Below are 16657 nucleotides of genomic sequence, written 5' to 3' on the forward strand. Positions count from 1 at the left end.
GAGCTGTGCTTTTATTTTACTATATAGGTTTATATATAGCGAGGGACGCAGCGAAATGTTGAGTATTTTCGCAAGATACATAACTGAAAAAGGGAAGCCAGGAAAGGTTAGGAAAAGAAAGAAGGATGGGGTGATGGAAAGAACAGAAAGAAAGAAAAGGGGGCGAAACATAATGAGCAACGAAAAAGAGAACTGAAAACAAGCATTTGCAATGCAATAGGTCTCGCATTTACGTGAGTCTGAGCTATTGACATTGCAAATAACAATGCCTTTTATTTTTGTTTTCGTTTTAAAAACATAAATAAAAGGCATTGTCATTTATAATGCCAATAGCTTTAACTCGTGTAACTGCGAGACCTATTGCATTGCAAATGCTTGTTATTCATTAGTAAATCTAGCGTGTGCATTCCACAAAGAGCACCCACCTGTGGGTGACCGGGGTTTGTTTCGACTCCTGCTCTATTCACAATTTGTAAAGTCATTCAGAAAGAATCACTAATGTTCTGCTGCTTCCGTCAACTGTTATATCAGTCACAGCTCCCGCTTTCCGCTTCGATTTTTCACTGTGATATCTTTAGCAGGTTGTATTTGGCCTGATTCATAGTGGTCCGTACCAAGCCCAGGCAGTGTGAGCCGGAGGTCTGAATCAGCGGAGCCACAGCAGAGGGCTCGCGGACTGCACCAACTGGCAGCTCCTCGGCCACGCGAGCCGCTGCTCTCTTGTTTACGTGTGTAATGAGCTGTAGCCAGGGGGAGGGGTGGGAGCCGCGCGCACACGCAGCAGATTCCCGGCAGCGCCTCGGTGCGTGTAGGGCTCACATCCACACCGAGGCGAGACTTCCGAAAGCGGAGCGGGCAGTCACATGCCGCGGAGCCCCGGCGAGCAGCGACTCAGATGAGGCACGCCCATCTCTGAGGGAATGGGTAAATAATTGTTCTTTTGATTTTACTAGAACAAGTTTTCTGATGTTTAATGGATGCTCCGGCGATCATTGTGGCAAAAACTTTGAGGACAGCAGTTTAGAATTGTGATACGGTTTTGATACTCCACTTTCTTGAAAGGGGTCGACTTTGAAGGAATGTGTTTTGTCTAGACATGATAATCAGAACCTGCACTCTAAGAAATGTATGGAGCAAGTTATTGTGAACGTGTGTTTCTGGACGGATGGCGGTGTGAGTGAGCCCTGTCGTACTCTAGTGGGTCAGAGAATGTACAGACAGTGGGACTTTCCTATTTACTGTTACTGCAGATGGATGGGTGGTGTGTGCCCCAAGTGTTTTGGAAGCGTGTCCTGCACAGTACCCCTTGGCAGTGATGGCAGCCTCGGTGCTGAGAGAGGTGTGTGTAGAGCGTTTTCCCAGCTTTCGGACCCTTCTGGTTGACGAGTCGAGAACCCTGTATTTAGGACACACTGCCTGTGGCTCGGGGCTGCTTCAAATGGGCCGGTACTGCCCGGTACGGAGGGCCGGTACGGAGTACCGGCACTTGTTTTTATTTTGAGAGGAGAGTAACGGCACTGTTCAAGACCGTCGTAATACTTTTAACTGGAGAGTATCGGCACTTATCAGAGACAAGCAGGTAGTCGGCTACAGAGTACCTGCACTTATATTTTCCATTTCAAGCACCGGGGGCTTCTTACAATAGGGCTGTTGCTTCGCTTACTCTTTTCCCTCCTGTTTGTTAGTGTTTGAACTGTTGGTAGGAAAAGTTTAACAATCTGGGAAAGATGTCTAAGTGAGTAGATTGACGAGTTATTGTTTGGGCTGGCCAGTCAGTGGCTGACTCGATGGCTCTCATGAGCTGGAAGGAGTGAACTATTCCCACTACATGCAGAGGTTAGAGCAACAAAAGAGGATATGCTTGTAAGACAGAAAACAAATGCACATTGAACGAGAAATCCCCGTTGTTGCAGACTATCTGCAGCGCATAGATATATGGTTTTCAGGCACTCCATATGTTTTAAATGTTAAAAAAAGGAGGTAACGCCTGCATAACTTATTCATGAGTATGTGGATAACGTTTCCATGCGTTGAGTACAGTCGAAGCTGAAAGTAGAAATGCGAATTAACAGTTTAAATGTGTTCCCAAGTTCGCCAATGCTTGTTGTACAGGGGGGGGCGGCGGCGAGGTGTGTGCGCGTGCGTTAGGCAGCCGTGGATGCGGTGAGGGCGGGGGGGGGTCGGCAGCGGCGGGGTGTGTGCGCGCACGTCTGTGTGTGTGTGCGCGCGTCTGCGCAAGTGCGTCTCAGAAGCGCGTCCACAGACCCGATCGCTGCGCGTGCCCCGGTCTGTCTCCCTTGAGAGGCTTCATGGCAACAATAGTTCTCGTTGGCGGCAGCGCTTCGCACTGCAACGCCAGCGAGACCTAAAAAGGATTGAAAGGAGGAAAAATGAACGTATATTCTCTGCGGCAGCTCGCAAAGCCCCTGGTGTCATGGATGTTTAAATGCATGTTACCTTCAAAAACAACAAATAACGTATGCATTTTCCGACAAGGGAAGGGTTTCTGCACGATAACAAAAGGCAGACTAACGCAGAGAACGCTAAAAGCGATTGCATTATAAAAGTAAAGTAGGCAAAATCTAGGTTAAACTCATGCAAGCAGTGGTTTAAGAGAGGACCAGGACTTTGTAAACAGCTGTGTCCTAACATGGAAGAAAATATAGCTTAAATAAACAAAGCGCAGCTATACAGATGAATGTAGATCATAGTGAGAGCTAAATGCGGGATAACAATAAACACACTGCCGAAACGCTACACAGCAGCAAAAGAAAAACAACTTTTCCCTGCTGTTTGAAAAGATGCACATTAATGGCAGCTGGTGTATAATAAAACATCGCCGATAAAACGTTGCGGTGAAACACTAAGCCGGGCAACAGATTGTGACCTTTCAGAAAGAGCGAGCAAGTCTCCAGTCAGGGTGGGCGGGGCCTAATGGAGACAGGGCGGACACCAACCCTGCTTCCAGAGAAGCCGGACACAAAACCAACGACAATATATCTCGCCAAGGCGAAGCAGCACATGCGCTGCAACGCAGGCGAGACCTAAAAATCACCAATTACAATCAGGCAATACGAAGTGATCCTGTGTGCAATTCTCCAAAAGTGCCCCCTGTCCAAGAGCTCTCCCCTACTACTAGGGGAAACAAAATGAAAAAAACTGTATCAGAGCTGCACCACTTTTCAAAAAAGTTCAAATTCTTAAGAATCATAAATGTTCGACATAGCAAAGAAGTAGTTGTAAGAAGAACTAGTTTTTCTCTTCTTGATTAATATGTTCTTTAAAGACAAACAGCCAACGCGTTTCGTCCTTAGGCAGAGGACTCCTTCAGGGCATTGGAGATTCTATATAGACCAATAGGTGTAAATGGATGTGGTAGTGACCTTGAACATATGCATGGTAGGCAAAGGTGCCAGTCGCACCAATGGGAAAAGCTCATCTGTTAAGCGAACAGATGATCCAAATTAATGAGAAGAATAAAGAATCCAAAAATGCATCCAATTCTTCATATATGTTGGAGATAGGCAGGGGTTAATATAATATGCGTTGTATGATAGCCACAATGATGTGCTGTTAATTTGCAATCTGCGCTATCATGGACGTATCCCGAGCTTGACAAGGATACTTCGTAATACGAATAGTCGCGCCACATGTTGTTCGGCATTCACCCGCCGCTTGTCAAGCTCAGGATGAGGCCATTTTGCATGCTTGGATCTACGCAAAGAGCCCCCCTGCAGGCATGGCATTTGAACCGCTGAACCCTGTAAATGACCTCACACCTCTTCCACAGGTGCGGGACGGACGGACACACACACACACACACACACACACACTCACTCACTCTCTCTAGTAGGGAGCGTATAAACAGTGTTTGCTAAGCCTATCAAAACTGGGCGCAATTAGAATTCTAGCCATAGCCTCCTGAGCCATGAGCACAGGACTGACTAATAGGAAAACAGCTCCTTAGGCGCGATGGTCAATCAGCAAGCGCATCGTCCCTGTTCCTTTCGACGCGAGCGACAGACACATGAAGGCAGAGGAGCCGCCATTTGTGTGCTTGGATCTACGCGAAGAGCCCCCTGCAGGCATGGCATTTGAACCGCTGAACCCTGTATATGACCCCACACCTCTTCCCACAGACACTGTCTCACACACAAACCGCTTCCCACAGACACCGTCTCTCACACACACACCTCTTCCCACAGACGCTGTCTCTCACACACACACACCTCTTCCCACAGACGCTGTCTCTCACACACACACACACACACACACACACACCTCTTCCCACAGACGCTGTCTCTCACACACACACACACACACACACACACACCTCTTCCCACAGACGCTGTCTCTCACACACACACACACCTCTTCCCACAGACGCTGTCTCTCACACACACACACACCTCTTCCCACAGACGCTGTCTCTCACACACACACACACACCTCTTCCCACAGACGCTGTCTCTCACACACACACACCTCTTCCCAGACGCTGTCTCACACACACACACACACACCTCTTCCCACAGACGCTGTCTCACACACACACACACACCTCTTCCCACAGACGCTGTCACACACACACACACACACCTCTTCCCACAGACGCTGTCTCACACACACCTCTTCCCACAGACGCTCTCTCTCACACACACACCTCTTCCCACAGACGCTCTCTCTCACACACACACACCTCTTCCCACAGACGCTCTCTCTCACACACACACCTCTTCCCACAGACGCTGTCTCACACACACACACACACCTCTTCCCACAGACGCTGTCTCACACACACCTCTTCCCACAGACGCTGTCTCACACACACCTCTTCCCACAGACGCTGTCTCACACACCCACACCTCTCTTCCCACAGACGCTGTCTCACACACACCTCTTCCCACAGACGCAGTCTCACACACACCTCTTCCCACAGACGCAGTCTCACACACACCTCTTCCCACAGACGCAGTCTCACACACACACACCTCTTCCCACAGACGCTCTCTCTCACACCTCTTCCCACAGACGCTCTCTCTCACACCTCTTCCCACAGACGCTCTCTCTCACACCTCTTCCCACAGACGCTCTCTCACACACACCTCTTCCCACAGACGCTGTCTCTCACACACACCTCTTCCCACAGACGCTGTCTCACACACACACCTCTTCCCACAGACGCTGTCTCACACACACACCTCTTCCCACAGACGCTGTCTCACACACACACCTCTTCCCACAGACGCTGTCTCACACACACACCTCTTCCCACAGACGCTGTCTCACACACCTCTTCCCACAGACGCTGTCTCACACACCTCTTCCCACAGACGCTGTCTCACACACCTCTTCCCACAGACGCTGTCTCACACACCTCTTCCCACAGACGCTGTCTCACACACACACACACCTCTTCCCACAGACGCTGTCTCTCACACACACGCCTCTTCCCACAGACGCTGTCTCTCACACACACACCTCTTCCCACAGACGCTGTCTCTCACACACACACACCTCTTCCCACAGACGCTGTCTCACACACACACACACCTCTTCCCACAGACGCTGTCTCACACACACACACACCTCTTCCCACAGACGCTGTCTCACACACACACACCTCTTCCCACAGACGCTGTCTCTCACACACACACACCTCTTCCCACAGACGCTGTCTCTCACACACACACACACACACACACACCTCTTCCCACAGACGCTGTCTCTCACACACACACACACACACACACACACCTCTTCCCACAGACGCTGTCTCTCACACACACACACACCTCTTCCCACAGACGCTGTCTCTCACACACACACACACCTCTTCCCACAGACGCTGTCTCTCACACACACACACACACCTCTTCCCACAGACGCTGTCTCTCACACACACACACCTCTTCCCAGACGCTGTCTCACACACACACACACACACACCTCTTCCCACAGACGCTGTCTCACACACACACACACACCTCTTCCCACAGACGCTGTCACACACACACACCTCTTCCCACAGACGCTGTCTCACACACACCTCTTCCCACAGACGCTCTCTCTCACACACACACCTCTTCCCACAGACGCTCTCTCTCACACACACACACCTCTTCCCACAGACGCTCTCTCTCACACACACACCTCTTCCCACAGACGCTGTCTCACACACACACACACACCTCTTCCCACAGACGCTGTCTCACACACACCTCTTCCCACAGACGCTGTCTCACACACACCTCTTCCCACAGACGCTGTCTCACACACCCACACCTCTCTTCCCACAGACGCTGTCTCACACACACCTCTTCCCACAGACGCAGTCTCACACACACCTCTTCCCACAGACGCAGTCTCACACACACCTCTTCCCACAGACGCAGTCTCACACACACACACCTCTTCCCACAGACGCTCTCTCTCACACCTCTTCCCACAGACGCTCTCTCTCACACCTCTTCCCACAGACGCTCTCTCTCACACCTCTTCCCACAGACGCTCTCTCACACACACCTCTTCCCACAGACGCTGTCTCTCACACACACCTCTTCCCACAGACGCTGTCTCACACACACACCTCTTCCCACAGACGCTGTCTCACACACACACCTCTTCCCACAGACGCTGTCTCACACACACACCTCTTCCCACAGACGCTGTCTCACACACACACCTCTTCCCACAGACGCTGTCTCACACACCTCTTCCCACAGACGCTGTCTCACACACCTCTTCCCACAGACGCTGTCTCACACACCTCTTCCCACAGACGCTGTCTCACACACACACACACCTCTTCCCACAGACGCTGTCTCTCACACACACGCCTCTTCCCACAGACGCTGTCTCTCACACACACACCTCTTCCCACAGACGCTGTCTCTCACACACACACACCTCTTCCCACAGACGCTGTCTCACACACACACACACCTCTTCCCACAGACGCTGTCTCACACACACACCTCTTCCCACAGATGCTGTCACACACACACACCTCTTCCCACAGACGCTGTCTCACACACACACACCTCTTCCCACAGACGCTGTCTCTCACACACACACACCTCTTCCCACAGACGCTGTCTCTCACACACACACACACACACACCTCTTCCCACAGACGCTGTCTCACACACACACACACACACACACACACCTCTTCCCACAGACGCTGTCTCTCACACACACACACACCTCTTCCCACAGACGCTGTCTCTCACACACACACACACCTCTTCCCACAGACGCTGTCTCTCACACACACACACACCTCTTCCCACAGACGCTGTCTCTCACACACACACACCTCTTCCCAGACGCTGTCTCTCACACACACACACACCTCTTCCCACAGACGCTGTCTCACACACACACCTCTTCCCACAGATGCTGTCACACACACACACCTCTTCCCACAGACGCTGTCTCTCACACACACACCTCTTCCCACAGACGCTGTCTCTCACACACACACACCTCTTCCCACAGACGCTGTCTCTCACACACACACACACACACACACACACCTCTTCCCACAGACGCTGTCTCTCACACACACACACACACCTCTTCCCACAGACGCTGTCTCTCACACACACACACACCTCTTCCCACAGACGCTGTCTCTCACACACACACACACCTCTTCCCACAGACGCTGTCTCTCACACACACACACACCTCTTCCCACAGACGCTGTCTCTCACACACACACACACCTCTTCCCAGACGCTGTCTCACACACACACACACACACCTCTTCCCACAGACGCTGTCTCACACACACACACCTCTTCCCACAGACGCTGTCACACACACACACACACACACCTCTTCCCACAGACGCTGTCTCACACACACCTCTTCCCACAGACGCTCTCTCTCACACACACACCTCTTCCCACAGACGCTCTCTCTCACACACACACCTCTTCCCACAGACGCTCTCTCTCACACACACACCTCTTCCCACAGACGCTCTCTCTCACACACACACCTCTTCCCACAGACGCTCTCTCTCACACACACACCTCTTCCCACAGACGCTGTCTCACACACACACACACACCTCTTCCCACAGACGCTGTCTCACACACACCTCTTCCCACAGACGCTGTCTCACACACACCTCTTCCCACAGACGCTGTCTCACACACCCACACCTCTCTTCCCACAGACGCTGTCTCACACACACCTCTTCCCACAGACGCAGTCTCACACACACCTCTTCCCACAGACGCAGTCTCACACACACACACCTCTCTTCCCACAGACGCTGTCTCACACACACCTCTTCCCACAGACGCAGTCTCACACACACCTCTTCCCACAGACGCAGTCTCACACACACACACCTCTTCCCACAGACGCTCTCTCTCACACCTCTTCCCACAGACGCTCTCTCTCACACCTCTTCCCACAGACGCTCTCTCTCACACCTCTTCCCACAGACGCTCTCTCACACACCTCTTCCCACAGACGCTGTCTCTCACACACACCTCTTCCCACAGACGCTGTCTCTCACACACACCTCTTCCCACAGACGCTGTCTCACACACACACCTCTTCCCACAGACGCTGTCTCACACACACACCTCTTCCCACAGACGCTGTCTCACACACACACCTCTTCCCACAGACGCTGTCTCACACACACACCTCTTCCCACAGACGCTGTCTCACACACACACCTCTTCCCACAGACGCTGTCTCACACACCTCTTCCCACAGACGCTGTCTCACACACCTCTTCCCACAGACGCTGTCTCACACACCTCTTCCCAGAGACGCTGTCTCACACACACACACACACCTCTTCCCACAGACGCTGTCTCTCACACACACGCCTCTTCCCACAGACGCTGTCTCTCACACACACACCTCTTCCCACAGACGCTGTCTCTCACACACACACACCTCTTCCCACAGACGCTGTCTCACACACACACACACCTCTTCCCACAGACGCTGTCTCACACACACACCTCTTCCCACAGATGCTGTCACACACACACACCTCTTCCCACAGACGCTGTCTCACACACACACACACCTCTTCCCACAGACGCTGTCTCACACACACACACACCTCTTCCCACAGACGCTGTCTCACACACACACACACCTCTTCCCACAGACGCTGTCTCACACACACACACACCTCTTCCCACAGACGCTGTCTCACACACACACACACCTCTTCCCACAGACGCTGTCTCACACACACACACACACCTCTTCCCACAGACGCTGTCTCACACACACCTCTTCCCACAGACGCTGTCTCACACACACCTCTTCCCACAGACGCTCTCTCTCACACACACACCTCTTCCCACAGACGCTCTCTCTCACACACACACACCTCTTCCCACAGACGCTCTCTCTCACACACACACCTCTTCCCACAGACGCTGTCACACACACACACACACCTCTTCCCACAGACGCTGTCTCACACACACCTCTTCCCACAGACGCTGTCTCACACACACCTCTTCCCACAGACGCTGTCTCACACACCTCTTCCCACAGACGCTGTCTCACACACCCACACCTCTTCCCACAGACGCTCTCTCACACACACACCCCTCTTCCCACAGACGCTGTCTCTCACACACACCTCTTCCCACAGACGCTGTCTCACACACCTCTTCCCACAGACGCTGTCTCACACACACACACACACCTCTTCCCACAGACGCTGTCTCTCACACACACACCTCTTCCCACAGACGCTGTCTCTCACACACACACACCTCTTCCCACAGACGCTGTCTCTCACACACACACACCTCTTCCCACAGACGCTGTCTCTCACACACACACACCTCTTCCCACAGACGCTGTCTCTCACACACACACACCTCTTCCCACAGACGCTGTCTCACACACACACACACCTCTTCCCACAGACGCTGTCTCACACACACACACACCTCTTCCCACAGACGCTGTCTCACACACACACACACCTCTTCCCACAGATGCTGTCACACACACACACCTCTTCCCACAGACGCTGTCTCACACACACACCTCTTCCCACAGACGCTGTCTCACACACACACACCTCTTCCCACAGACGCTGTCTCACACACACACACCTCTTCCCACAGACGCTGTCTCACACACACACACCTCTTCCCACAGACGCTGTCTCACACACACACACACCTCTTCCCACAGATGCTGTCTCTCACATACACACATCTCTTCCCACAGACGCTGTCTCTCACACACACACCCCTCTTCCCACAGACGCTGTCTCTCACACACACACCTCTTCCCAGACGCTGTCTCTCACACACACACCTCTTCCCACAGACGCTGTCTCTCACACACACACCTCTTCCCACAGACGCTGTCTCTCACACACACCTCTTCCCACAGACGCTGTCTCTCACACACACACCTCTTCCCACAGACGCTGTCTCTCACACACACACCTCTTCCCACAGACGCCGTCTCACACACACCTCTTCCCACAGACGCCGTCTCACACACACCTCTTCCCACAGACGCTGTCTCACACACACCTCTTCCCACAGACGGTCTCACACACACACACACACACCTCTTCCCACAGACACCTCTTCCCACAGACGCTGTCTCTCACTCACACCTCTTCCCACAGACGCTGTCTCTCACACACACACACACACACACACCTCTTCCCACAGACGCTGTCTCTCACACACACACACACACCTCTTCCCACAGACGCTGTCTCTCACACACACACACCTCTTCCCACAGACGCCGTCTCTCACACACACACACACACACCTCTTCCCACAGACGCCGTCTCTCACACACACACCTCTTCCCACAGACGCTGTCTCACACACACACCTCTTCCCACAGACGCTGTCTCACATGCACACACCTCTTCCCACAGACGCTGTCTCACATGCACACACCTCTTCACACGGACAGACGCTCTCACATACCCACACCCTCATACACCCACCTCAGCACCCAGACCCTCACACAGCCACCTCAGCACCCACACCCTCACCCAGCTACCTCAGCACCCACACACCCACCTCAGCACCCACACCCATCTCAGCACCCACACACACCCATCTCAGCACTCAGACCCTCACACACCCACCTCAGCACCCAGACCCTCACACACATCCCCTCCCACCCACCTTAGCACCCAGACCCTCACCGACATCTGTGCTAAAACACTCTAACACCTAGACTCTCTCATACATCAGCACCTACACACCTCGGGACCAGCACCCAGACATACATATAAGCACCAAACCCCACTGTCTACACCCACCAGCTAAACACATGCAGCGCATGCGCACTCCGGGGTACTAGTGGCCTTGCTCTCACACATGCGCACTGTCCTTTCTGTCGTTTCTCCAGTCGCCTGAGGTCCGGGACTCACCTGCCTGATATTCTACGTGTGTGAGGGACACGGAACGCCACTGAGCCGCCAGTGAGCACTGCCCGACGGCCGCCATCTTACCGGACACCGGGCGCATGCGTGCAACCAATGAGCAACGTTCGAAGCAGACAATGAGCCAATGAAAAAAGGCCGACAGATCTCTGCCCAATAACTAGCTCGGAATTCAGCAACAGAATAACCAATTATTAATGTCTCACAATGAGCTCTGCCCAATGAAATCTGCGGTACTAATGAATTGACGCAATCAATGAAGTTCAGTAGAAAAGTGTCCAACCAATGGCATCGGTGCAGCTATAGTGCAGTGTTAAGCCAATGAAAAATCACCAAATATACACTGGCTTTTCCAAAGAGTGTTTCCTCCCCGTTTTAGCTCAGATCCTCAGCGCGCACGCGCGGACAGGACAGCCAGTAGGGAGCGTGTAAACAGTGCTTGCTAGCCTATCAAAGCTGTGCGCAATTAGAATTCGAGCCGTAGTCTCCCCAGCCATGAGCACAGGACTGACTAATAGGAAAACAGCTCCTTAGGCGCGATCGCCAATCAGCGAGGGCGTTGTGGCTGGTCCTTTCGGCGCGAGCGACAGACACGTGAAGGTAGAGGAGCCGCCATTTTGCGTGCTTGGATCAACGCGAGGAGTCCTCCCCCAGGCATTGCCCCTTGGTTTGGCCCCCCCACCCCAAAGGGGGTGGGGGGGGGGTTGTGGCTGGACCGGGGGCCTTAGTGGAGGCCACCCCCGGGAACAGAACCCGGGCTGGAAAGGGTGGGGTTAAGGGGAGCGTAGGCAGGGTACTGGCTGGCTGGGCAGCAGATTTAAGACACTGGGTTCAGCCCAGCCATAAATTTAAGAAAGGAATTTGGCTGGAGGTGGTGGGGTATTAAAGCAGAAGCGCGGGTCGCAACACCCTCTTTCTCCTGGGAAGGTTACGGAGAAGACCCACCCGCTGAGAAATTAAAAAGTGGAGAGCGGGGTACACTTAGGAAAAGTCAGTCGCAGGGGCAGAGGAGACTTACAGGAGGGTGTGTTACTAGCAGAGGATAGGGATCCTACTTAAACTTAGCATCTGCCGAACTAGGACAGGCCACAAACAGGTAACAGTCACCAGGGGGCACTGGCAAGCTACCGCAATGGCCTTGGAGGTTGAACCGGAAGTAAATAGTCAAGGGTGGAGCCTGTGGCCCGGAAGAAGTTAGGAGGCGTGATGGCACCGGATGGGTAAGCTCACATGGTCAGGTTGGAAGCAGGTGCTTACCCGGAAGGAAATGCATAGTGGTACCTACCGGAAGTGAAAGATCACCCGGTCGGGTTGGAAGCAGATGCTTACCCGGAAGCAAAGGTGGTTGCACCGGAAGTGAAAAGGTCACCCGGTCGGGTTGGAAGCAGAAGCTTACCTGGAATGGAATGTGTGGGGCACCGGAAGCGAAAGGTCACCCGGTCGGGTTGGAAGCAGATGCTTACCCGGAACGAAACGTGTGGTTGCACCGGAAGTGAAAGGTCACCCGGTGGGGAAGTGAATGATGGCTGGCACTGAATGTAGGGCACAGTGCTTCTGGCTATGGCACAGAGGTCACAGGCTTTCAAATAAATTGAAGTAACGCAGGTGGAAGGATCGCTTGTAAGTCTAAACTGCCTAATAAACTGCGGCCTCAATTCTGCCATAAAGTGAAATTGGTGTGGTCTAAGTTTGTGGGATCCGGGTGGGGCGACGAGGTGGGGGGTGCCTTCGCTATGCATTTGAACCGCTGAATCCTGTATATGACCCCATCACTCAGCCCGTACTCCACAATAATGCTGTAGTTGCATGGCTTAATATGCATAGGTGTCAGAGCCGTGGGTGGCATACATTTTCCAGTTGCAGACTGCTTCCTGGAATTTGCAGTTTAATGGTTTCTCTTCTAGTAGTGTATGTTTACCAATCTCAGCGTATGTAACATTATCTTTACATCAAGCCATTCAAGAAAACAGCCCTTCCTATTGAGCCAATCTACTCATCACTGGCAGGTGCGTAGGCCCTGCTCAGCCCACCTACATGGGGCCCATACCAGTGCACCACAAGCAGATCACATCAAATTAAAAGCTGTGTGTCTCGTTTTAAGTGGAAAGGGGCAAGGGAGACCTACTCTGCACCTCACACAGGGGACCTGCCCTGCACCTCACAACTATTCCCCTGCCCAGCACTTCATAGGTATGATGTAGAGATGAGGGGCCCATGGGAGGGCCCCCTCATCTGGGCTCAGTTGCAAAATGACACATTCTGCAGGTTTGTCCTGCAATGAGGACTCTTAAGTCCCACTGCCCACAGAGAGGCACTGCGGGGCACACCCATGATTGGCAAACAATTGGTGCCCTGTCTTCTTTAACTCTGTCAATGGACAAAGAACTCTAACACTTCTAACCCTTTATGGGCTGTAAAAGAAGTTCCTGTTGGCGGTTGGAAGGGAGGAACTATAACACAGGAGGGGTTCCTCCAAAATGCAACTTCAGAAGCACATTGAGCTAATGAGATGCAAACAGCCTCGAATGTGTCTAAATATTGTAATGCTGGGGACCTGTCCTAGGAGAATGCTCTTGGTGTCTATTCCCTCATTTAGGCCTGTTTCAAAGTGCTGACAAATTGCAAGGTCCGTGGACAAAGGAACAGGAAGAGTTTTTTTTCCCCGGGATCAAAAAGTCTGTTAAATTAGTAGACCTAAGACTGCAGCACACTGCTACCTGCTGCAAAGGATGGACATTTACTACTGTATTGTATTTTGGTGAATATACCATGTGACTGGGCTCTTCTCTCCATCTTGCGGTAATGGCCAGTCCATTTTTTAACAACATGCTTACACATGGAATCTAAACACTCAATTATTTTCTCCAAAAAGGGAGCAGGGCAATACATGTAATAAAAAGGGATTGCCTAAGAGCACACAATTTGGCCAAGTGGAGGCTGGTGATTAAAAACCTGTCTCTTGGTTCCACGTTCCCAACTAGTCCACAGACTAAAATTGGAGTGACAGTGACTCTGATGGCATGGAGCTGCCCTTCTCAGGGAAATGTCACCCATTGTAGGCCCATCCCAGCTTTAGAATACAGTGTTTATTTCCAGCATATTTAAGTGAAATGGTAAAACTGAAATTAGATGCCAAGTAGCCTAGTGCCATAGTTAAAACATACCAACTGGACCAGGTCCTGAGGCAGTGAGTTGTTACTGGGCAGTATGCATCCTAGATGGCCCCTCTGTTGTTAGATATTGACGCTCACCACTGTTGATTCAAAGCTTAAGACTATTAAATTCCATTTGCATACCAAATTTCTTCATTTTCTAAACTTGTTTCTAAAATTATAATAGTGAGCGGTCCGTGCTTAATCCAGGAGGTGGTAAAAAGATTACAACTCAAATACAGTATGAATAGTAATCACATTCAGTAAGCTTAATCTACAGCCACATTATTTTTAAGATGGCCTGATTTAGAGGAGTGGAATTTAGACTGAAACCCCAAAAATGAACCATGCAACTCACAGCCCCTGCTCCCCAACAAACATATTCTTTCTCTACAAGTACAATGTGTCCCCACACACAGATCGTGTCCTTTGAAGTGATTTTGGAACGTTAGCGACCCTAACTGGACCTTGCAGAGCTAGACCATGGCTGTGAGGATAAGAGCAGTGGGATCCTCTCCAACGGGCCTCACAACACTTTCCATGCTGTGAGGCCCACAGGATGGGACTGCTGTCCCCCAGCACTCACAACCCTTGATCATGGTTGGGGTACATACAGGAGTTGGGAACCCCTCCCTTGGGCAGTGCTAACCAATAGATGTGAAGCCTGGGAAAAATGTCCCTCTCCATTGGGCCTTGTAGCTCTGGATCATGGTGACAAAGACCATGGGAGTGGGCCCCCCTCCTCTGGGCTTACAGCACTAGACCATTGCTGTGAGGGCCAGGGAAGAGGGCTCTCCTACCCAGGACCCCTCTTCCTGGGCCATACTGTGCTAAACCATGATTGCAAGGCCTAGGGAAGGGTGGCCCCCTACCCGAGGCCTCTTAGCTATGGTGTTGCACTGCAAGGTCTCTGGAAAGGAGCCCCTCCAGCCTCTCCCCTGTACCCAATTGCAATTACTTTCCTGGCTGTATCATGATTACATGCAGGTAATTTACCAAAACTACGGCTTTACTGTCTAGCCAGTGGACGGGGTGAATAAGAGGGGAGAGGGTAATCATTTACCTTGCTTTCACCAGGGCCCATGGCACCATAACTACGCCACTGGCCCCTTTCTCATTTGCCTTACAACACTGGTACAGTGATATAAGGCCCAGCGAAGTAGGTTGGCAGAGTGCAGGATTATCATGCATTTTATACGTTTGCCCTGCATCCTGCAATGCTGCAGTGAGCTCTTGCAGAACCCCAAACATTCAGCCAACTTTCTCAAGGTACTATGCTGTTGGAAGGGTTAACCACTCCTACAATGTCATAATATTTAGTAAGGAGTAGGTGAATGTCCCCCAACTGTGTCCACGAATATGTTTTAAACCATTATTATTCCTGTAAACTAGACCAAGTGAGAGTAAGAGAGAATAATGAGATGTGAGTGAGAGTGCAATACACAAATTTTCTATGATTCAAACAGTCAAACATACATCCATTGCTCACACTGCCAATTGGAGGAATCTTCATACCCTGCATTACTTCTTCTTTAAATTAAATATATCCTTTATAAAAAATTATTGCGAAAACATGTTTATAAACACTGGGGAAAAAAACAGTTCTGTGTACTTTGGGAGTTAGGCAGAAGAATAAACACAGATAAGCACTGATTTCAAAAGGTTTGGAAGACACTGAAAAAAGCACCACTGGCGAGATGCACTTTCGTCTCTCTGCGCTCCCCGCCACCAGGCCTCATCGCCAATAGCCTCATGGTGCGGAGTCGCACCCCCAACTCGAGTGTTGTGACCCCTGAATGTGGGGGCACATCCTGAGATTAACTCTGACCCTCTAACGCCTACCCAGTGATCCAGGAAGCTGGACGCATCCCGGATAGATGGCAGCCTGCGGCTCAGCGACCTGCCAAGGTGGCGGTGGCCGAACACGCTCTAATCCACTGCTCCGGAGAGTCAGACTCACTCGGGGGAAATCCTTGGGAGGCCGAGCACCTGCCTGAGTCCGTCGTGTGACTGGACTGCACCCATACGAAAGCACCAAGCGGAGCAAGGGACTGCCGCTGGGGGACCATGAGGC

General features: G+C 51.8%; 1 protein-coding gene across 1 annotated transcript in view; it reads right to left on the bottom strand.

Annotated features, from left to right (window-relative positions):
* Nucleotides 1–11568, bottom strand: part of DOLPP1 (dolichyldiphosphatase 1) — a 95203-nt gene extending 83635 nt beyond the window's left edge. The window contains exon 1 of the mRNA XM_085614015.1: nucleotides 11420–11568. Within this exon, the coding sequence (XP_085470141.1) occupies nucleotides 11420–11516 (97 nt within the window). The 5' untranslated portion in view covers nucleotides 11517–11568. The remainder of the gene's footprint in view (nucleotides 1–11419) is intronic.
* Between the last annotated feature and the right edge of the window lie 5089 nt (nucleotides 11569–16657).

This window comes from Triturus cristatus, chromosome 1_2 (assembly GCF_964204655.1).
Source record: "Triturus cristatus chromosome 1_2, aTriCri1.1, whole genome shotgun sequence".
Lineage (NCBI taxonomy): Eukaryota > Metazoa > Chordata > Amphibia > Caudata > Salamandridae > Triturus > Triturus cristatus.